This window comes from Urtica dioica, chromosome 11, assembly GCF_054948205.1.
Source record: "Urtica dioica subsp. dioica isolate 48M chromosome 11, U.dioica_male_clone48M_v1_H2, whole genome shotgun sequence".
In the NCBI taxonomy this organism is placed as follows: Eukaryota; Viridiplantae; Streptophyta; class Magnoliopsida; order Rosales; family Urticaceae; genus Urtica; species Urtica dioica.
The window spans coordinates 8,548,130-8,556,963 of NC_142766.1; the positions used below are offsets into that span (position 1 = coordinate 8,548,130).

Consider the following 8,834-nt stretch of genomic DNA (forward strand, 5'->3'; position numbering starts at 1 on the left):
TGATATTAAATAATTAAATTGATATTTTTAGATTAAAAGACTTATTGAATTTTGATCTAAAATTATTGAAAATATCATGCTCTTGTGCTATAATCTCTATTTTCCCAAAAAAAAAAAAAAAAAAAAAAAACTCAAGTAAGCCTTTCCATTATACTCTTTGAATAAATAATAAATAATAAATAAAGCCTTCGATTCTGTCAAAAAATATAAAAATAAAAATAGCCTTGCAAAGTAAGCAGCCAGAAATACATCGCTCCCACTTATTATTTATTTCATTAGCCTGGCCCTGGCCTATAAGTAGTAGCCAGTCATCTTCTTCTAAACTATCATTCACAAATCTGGGTAGAGCAACCATGGCCAGAGCATTGATGATCATGGCGGTTCTCTCGGTTCTCGCCGCAACGGCTCTGAGTTCGAAGGTGAGGCACTACGACTTCGAGGTGGAGTACATGTTCCGGTCGCCGGATTGCTTAGAACACGTTGTTATGGGAATCAACGGTCAGTTTCCGGGGCCCACAATCAGGGCAAACGCCGGCGATACCCTCGTCATTCGTCTCATCAACAAGCTTCACACGGAAGGGGTGGTCATTCACTGGCATGGCATAAGACAGGTGACACATTTTCTTAATATGTATATGTATACGCATACATATTGTGTAGTACGTATGTATATATTTGATGATTTATCGTGTTTTTCTTTTTATATTTTGGCAGCTTGGAACTCCATGGGCAGATGGGACGGCGTCAATATCACAGTGTGCTATCAATCCCGGAGAGACTTTTACTTACAGGTTCATAGTTGATAAGGTCAGTATTGGAATTTACTCATAACATGAATGATTTAATCCATCTAAAATAAAGTAATCTTAGTATTATGCTTGATGATGTCTCTTGTCGGATCTGTGTGTTTATTTAATTAACTAATGAAAAATTGTGCTTTTTATTATTTTCCGTGATATATATACATATACAGTGTGGATACTTTTAGTACATTATGGAGATAAAAATATGTTAGCGATTTTGGCACCGAATGCGTGCATTTTTCTACTTATTAGTATCACTACTAGCTAGTAGCTAGGCACGAAGAAAATAGAAAAGTGAATAAAAACAACTAATCCCATTTCGAATTTGTTTCTGCACTGTATACTATATTTATGCCTACTCATAAATCTGGCAAAAAAAGAACAGACAGGGTTTTTAATATGAGCTGGCTAGCACAAAGGTGCAAATTAAAGTTAACTATATATATATATATATATATATATATATCTATGAGTATGTATAAGTGAGACAAACTTGCACGATTTTCTCGTCGAGGTGGTGGTGACTGGTGGCTGGTGATGTGCTTTTTCGTAGAGAAAAAAAATATTCAGTATATATTAAAATAAATAAAATGATGATATGGTGTGGTGCAGGCGGGAACATATTTTTACCATGGGCACTATGGAATGCAACGATCGGCAGGGCTGTACGGGTCTCTGATTGTCGACGTGGCAGAGGGAGAGACTGAGCCGTTTCACTACGATGGCGAGCTCAATTTATTGCTCAGCGACTGGTGGCACCAAAGTGTTCATGAACAAGAAGTTGGCTTATCGTCCGCACCCATGCGCTGGATCGGCGAACCGCAGGTAAATAAACTATTCGAAAACATATATATTGTTAAATAAGTCATGTTAGGTCTCACTTTTTATTTTTTAATCTTTTCTCAAATTTGACTTCGGTTGCCATTTATTTTCTTTCAAGATACTATAATTTAACTAGAACACAAAGATAATAAAAAGAATTCATGGGAACTGGCGACACTGATATACACTGCCAATTTTTTTTTAAACATTTACTCCTTTTGTTTTTTGTTCCACGTGCTTGTTTGAGAACCAGTACCGCAGTACGTCCTGGATTAATGATATTAAGAACTGTGATTTTAGTGCTTGAAAAAATTAAGCAAGTCTTTTGCATACGGTTTATCTGTAATGAATAATAATCCTGCCATGAAAATTATGAGTACATTTCAAGCATAATACATGATCGATTATAATAGACGATTTTAGAAAAATATTTACTAGATTCGCTGCAGAAAAGCAGATCTTAAAAGCAATGGGCTGTCATACAGATGCAGTCATGTGATACAATAAGTTATGCAATAATTATTGAAAAAAAAAATTTGTTTTTATTTTTAGTTTTAGAAACCAATAACAATACTAAAAAACACCAAAGGCACAATTGGAAGATCGACGAAGATCTCAACCGATTACGACAAACCACCAATGATAATTATTAATTCATACTCAATGTTACACAACTTGTCATTAGGGTTTTTCTATTGCCATTTTAGACTAGAATTTATAGGCTGCAAAATGTATAATTCCGGGTATGGCTCTTTTTAATAGAAGTGTATATTTTAACAAAATAAAACGAAGACAGTCGTATGTAGGAAAAGTTTATTAAAAAAAAATTCCTGATCGTACATGAACTTCCAAGACACGTTTCTTCTTGTTGGATTAATTAGCTAGTAAGGTTAGAACAAGAAATATATACCATTGGAACAAGAATAAAAATAAAAGTAGAAAAAAAATAAAGAATAAGAAAATGAAAAAAATTACAAAAATGTTGCAATTTGGAAGTTGGACTTGGAACTATAATCTGCCATATTCGAATATATTTCACCTTTTAATTATTTCAGAATACGTCTTATTACGTGGGACCAAAGAATATATGCTGTCTCATATCTGTTTATTCGATTATGAATCATCCTTATCAAACTGATCACAGTATTCATTCTGATTAAAGTGTATTTCGTAATCAAAGGCCAGAATACTTTTTCATTTCTAATTATTCGATGCACATTAATTTCTAAAATATACACACTAAGAATATCTTCGAATTATTACATACATAGATACGGGAATATCCACTGTAATTTAAAACAATTATAAAATATGACGATCAATGAGAAAATAATAGACAAAACTTCGAACAAATATCCCTTGATCCAGCAAAACAGGACATAACAATAGGCAATCGAAGGACTTTAGTTTATTTATATACCTCTTCCACTTTCTTTATTCTCTTCGTGTGGTGTGACCGTGTCATTTACTGTTTTTATATATCTTTTATTGGATTCTCTTGAAAAGTATAATATATTGTTTCCAGAGCTTGTTGATCAACGGAAGGGGGCAGTATAACTGCTCTCTGGCAGCGCATTATAGCAACGCAACGACTGGGAAGCAATGCAATTTGAGAGGAGGGGAACAGTGCGCACCCCAAATTCTAAAAGTTCAGCCAAACAAGACTTACAGGCTCAGACTCGCCAGCACCACTGCCCTAGCCTCCCTCAACTTGGCCATTGGGGTAAATATTCTATTCTTTATTATTCTCTTTTTCTTTTTCTATTTTTAGCGTTTATTACGTGGATGCTTAAAAATTATACTACGCAACTTGGCTTTTTAATTTAAATTTGCTTTTTTTAAACTAAGCTAAGGTGATTAATTCTAGGTAGCGTAATTTACATGGTTTTTTTTCTATATAAAATATAATTTACGTTGGTTTGTAGTTCCCAAAAGGCCAAAACTGATCTGAAGTTCTGAACTACAGCAACAGCGATTAAATTGTTTAAGCACTTCGGTCAGTATGATATCCAATCTAATCACACGCTGTAAAAGCTAGCTAGCATGTTCGAAAAAGTTAGTGGGCAATCATGCTTTGGTTTTTTTGGAAGATTCTCGAGTAAAAGAAAATATGAAAAATATAAGAATGTGTCGTGTGGACTGTGGAGTGGACTCTGATAAAAAGTATACATACAAATATCTTCTAAGCTTTCCCGTGATGGGTAAGATTACTGATGTTACGTATGATTTCTTTAACTATTCATTTTTCGCAACAGTGGGAACTTTGAATTTCGAAATATGTTTTTCATTATTTAGATTTGCATGTGGGTCCTTTCTCCTTTGTCCCATATTTTCCTCGTTACTTTATTAGGAATCTGGGAGTTTTTATTATGACCTCTACAAATACGACTCATTAATGCTCCTTTGACATATTCATAAGTTTTGATCTGATCATTTGATCGTTTAAGCAATTCTTTGGTTCAATATATAGCTGCTTTAGTTCCACATGATTCCATAATTTAACGCCTAGACTTCCTCTAAGACTGTAGGCAGATAATTTTTTTGTTACACAATGGTTTCCCTTGTCCCTAACAAAACAGTGCTTCTTTTAAAACTCAAATATTTTGAATTTTCATATCTGAAAACTATTTATAGCCATGCGATTTTACTGAAATGGTCAAAAAGATATTTTGACTTGTGAACTTCAACAAATTATCACTTCGTCAAACAGAATCGTGGTATAAAAAAGTATGGGTAGATCGTAAAAAGTATGACAATGTCAGTGGGGGCAAGCACTTATTTTAGTGGGTTAGAAGTTTATAACATCAATAAGAAAACAGTATAAACATTACACTTTTTTTAATATAAAATTAAACTATTATTAAAACGCGATAGTGGGGGACTGCTGGTATGGGAATTAAGCAAAGATAGTGGTTGTCAGCGAAGAAATTTCGATGGAAAACGTGATACTTCGTGTATAATTTTATGGTTTTTGTCTCTTTGCGAAAAATTGGTCATACATGGACCCTCTGTTCAACATTACTGGTCCCCTTAGAGAATTCGATTATTATCGGTCCCACTAGAGAATTTTCTTTATATAGATTAATGAGTAGGCTAAGCTGTTTTAATCGTTTTACCTTACTAGAAAGCTTTTATTGCACGCTTTTATTGACAATGTGGGTATAATTTTTACAGTGTTTTGCATTTTTTTTCTTTTCCATTCCCATCTACAGATATGGACAAATTATTCTGAAAAATCCAGATAAATATAATATATGTATGGTGTAATCAAACTACAAACAATGAGAATAGTTAAGATTATCTTGTTGATATATGTGTCATAAATTTCCCGTCCAATTTGTGAGCATGCTAGCGAAAAAAACGTTTCGTGCTCAGTTAGGCTGGCCATATCTAGTGTGTTATCTAGCAGATAATTTTTTTAGTGGCGTAGTTTTAGTTTAATTACTTGCTACAAATTTAAGTGTAGTTACCTATTATTGATAATACATCCCATGAAGGGAGTGTGCTAATTAGGAAATTCCACGGGAACCTTTTTTTATTATAAAATTGTGCACGACTAGTTTAATTATATATAAGTCATGTGCTGCGATTTAAAGTATTTTATGAACTATATTAAATAAAATTATGCACTTTTATCAAGTCTATTTAACGGGGAAGACTCTAATAATATCCCTTCTCTACAGTTAATATTATATACTTGTGAATACCCTTGAGTTTAATAGCAATCTAGAACCAAAAATCTTTTGTATATACTTTTTTTTTCAATATTGATGAATTTGCATGCAGACGTCCCGTTCCTAAACATGTTATGATCAATTCCCTCCCAATTTCCCAAACTGTTTACCCTTTCAAGTTTTAGTAGTGCTTCTAATTCACTCATTAACAATTCATGCATTGTAGCTAATTAATGACATTGTCTCACTATGATAAATGTAAAATACACATTAATGGGAAAGGGAAAGGGGAAAAAAATGATCTAATTATAATACTCACTAGCTATATCTAATATTTGTGTTGAAACAGAACCACAAAATGGTGGTGGTGGAAGCAGATGGAAATTACGTGCAGCCCTTCACGGTGAACGACATAGACATCTACTCAGGCGAGAGCTATTCGGTGCTGATAACCACAGACCAAAACCCATCAGAAAACTACTGGGTCTCAGTGGGAGTTAGGGCAAGAGAGCCCAAGACCCCACAAGCCCTAACCCTAATAAACTACCTCCCCAACACAGCCTCGAAGGCCCCGGTGTGGCCGCCCCCGGCGACCCCTTTGTGGAACGACTACGTCCACAGCAAGTCCTTCACGAAGCGAGTCTTGGCCCGAGCCGGCTCTCCCAAGCCCCCGAAGAGCTACCACCGTCGGATCCACCTTCTCAACACTCAGAACCGGATGAACGGGCACGTGAAGTGGTCCATCAACAACGTCTCCCTGGTCCTCCCTGCGACCCCTTACCTGGGGTCGATCAAATACCGGCTCGGAGGCGCATTCCACACGAGATCGCCGCCGACCAACTTCTCGGGGGACTACGACATCACGAAGCCGGCGGCGAACGCGAACACGACGCAGAGCAGCGGAGTGTACAGCGTGAGGCTGGGGACGACGGTGGACATAATTCTGCAGAACGCGAACGCTTTGGCGGCGAACGTGAGCGAGACGCACCCGTGGCACCTGCACGGGCACGACTTCTGGGTGCTGGGGTACGGCGAGGGCCGCTTCTCGCCCGACAGGGACGACAACACTCTGAACGTCAAGAACCCGCCGCTGAGGAACACGGCGGTCATATTTCCGTACGGATGGACGGCGCTGAGGTACGTGGCGGACAATCCCGGGGTGTGGGCCTTCCACTGCCACATCGAGCCCCACCTCCACATGGGAATGGGAGTCATCATCTCTCAAGGCGTCCACCGTGTCCGAAACATTCCTCCCCAGGCTCTTGCTTGTGGACTCACCGCCAACCTTTTCTCTTCTCCCGGAAACCACACTTAGACTTTATTGATCTAGCTTTCTTATTCAACCACCAGCTTCTTCTATGCCATCATGATTTTCTTACTCCATATGCTATTTCAGTGTCTCATCTATCCAGAAAATTAAGTTCTGTTACATATATATGTATGTATGTATGAGACCACTTTGCTGATCATCTTTGGAGATTTTGAGTACCAGATTTGTTGTCTCTCCCTGCTGCGTCTGATATTTCCTCTCCATCTTTTTTTTCATTAGTATTCTTTGTGGTGTTTATTTAAGATGAAGAACGAATTTCACGGACAGATAACCGAAAATTATATTTAGTCCCTTCCTTACTTTATCGATCACTTTTGAACGATATTTTCTTTTATTAATTTTTAAATGTAACATATTCACTTGAGATGTACTACCAAATTACTTGGGCTTAGGATGACTCCAGCCATGTTGGGCTTCCACATGACACGCTGCATGGACGAATTAGCGAGTAAAAAGTTTGTTCCAAGTTGGTAATGTTTTAATTTAACATAGTAATGTTTGTTAGCAAAATTATTACACGACCACATAAGATTGTTGTACCTGAAAATTCTGATTAGTCGCAAAGACAAGATGTCGCACACAATGTGTTGACAATGTGTCCGACAACTTGCTTGAACACAGATATGGATAAACAACAAAAAGTGCAGTAAACAAGGACACACGATATGGTTACCCAGTTCGGTGAAACACACCTACATCTGGGGGCACGCTGCCAGTGGAAAAGATTTTCACTATCTCGTAGTCAATAGTACACACAAGGTTATATCTGATTACAATCAACAAATCAATAAAACCTAGAGACTATTACTACCAGTGATCACCTAGACAGGGACTCCCCCTGAATTTGAGCTCCGTCTCAATTCCACTCTTCGAGCAACCTCCTGGCTCGGATGACCTTTAGTCTTCAGTGATACGTGAACCTTCAATCACGAAAAGCACAAGAACCCAACTCTCACATACACTCAATCTGTGGAATAGTGTTTGAGAGAATACACCACTTGAAACCAAAACACACAGCCTCCCAGTCCGCCGGTCTTTCACGTCTAAGAGCTCTGAGTGTTTGATCAAAAGTGTCAAGGCTGCTAAGGGGGAGCGCACGGCTTTTATAGCAGCTTTACAATCCTGGAAGATATCTCGGGTTTCCTTACCCGGCCTCAAGCGAATATCACAAAGTAAAGACTCCATCAAGGTGAATATCGCATAGTAAAGACTCCATCAAGGCGAATATTGAGCAATGAAGATGGCAGCGAGAGATATCTTGCAATGAAGTCACCAGCGAGACAGATATCTTGTAATGAAGACAGTAGCAAGACAATAACTCAGCAATAAGTCATCAGCGAAGCATCTTGAGCAAAACTGGAAACTTGCCTGAAAAAGAGTCTTCATACAGAAGGAAAGATGTCAAACCAGAAGTGGAAACATAACAATCGACATCTTTCCATACCACTTGCACTAAAAAATAAAGCCAACAAAACAACGTATCAACAATCTCCCCCTTTGGCTATTTTTTAGGCAAGCACTTCCAGGACCAGTTCTCATACAAGCGTCATGACCAGAGCGAGAGTAAAAAAAATGACCTCATGACACCTCTCCCCCTGATTGCCTCAAAAAGATACCAAAGACAATGATCGACCAACACAGAGGGAGGAACAACAGCCTGAAAAGGGAATGAGAACTAGGAAAACAGCATATCATTAATCAGAAAGAACGAGAAAGCTGTCTTACAAAACATCCAAACGAAACACATTAGTCTGAAACACACTGGAGCAGAAGCAAAAGATGTCTTGAAAAGAGAATATTACAGACCAGAAAAGAATCAACCAACAATATCCTGATCATTCTCAGAGACATAAACATCGTCTTCAGTTTCAGAATCTTCAGCGGCTTCAGAAACACGAGACCCAGCGGCTTGACCTGGCTGAGAAGAGGTAGCAGAGCTCGGGGCAGTAAGGTCCTTGATAAGAGCTTCACACTTCATTTTCCTGGAGGAGAGAGTCTCGATGGTCTTTTTCAGAGTCTCAACCTCTTCAAGAAGTTCCTTCACCACTTTTCTCTGAATATCTTCTGACATGGATCTCAAGTGAAGATTGCTCGCAGGGGCGTCAGATGTCTCGTCACAAGGTCTGACAAGATCCTGAACATGTTTCCCTTCAAATAATTTGGGACTGAAGGTAAGAGCACCAGGACGTTTACCCACCACATCTG

General features: G+C 38.0%; 1 protein-coding gene across 1 annotated transcript; it reads left to right on the forward strand.

Moving 5' to 3' along the window:
- Nucleotides 1-259: 259 nt before the first annotated feature.
- LOC149381007 (L-ascorbate oxidase-like) lies at nt 260-6,805 on the forward strand. Its single transcript, XM_089630630.1, has 5 exons — nt 260-611; nt 715-807; nt 1,416-1,628; nt 3,151-3,348; nt 5,649-6,805. The coding sequence occupies exons 1-5, from the start codon at nt 354-356 to the stop codon at nt 6,612-6,614; spliced, it is 1,728 nt and encodes a 575-aa protein (XP_089486756.1). The 5' UTR covers nt 260-353; the 3' UTR covers nt 6,615-6,805.
- The last annotated feature ends 2,029 nt before the right edge of the window (nt 6,806-8,834 follow it).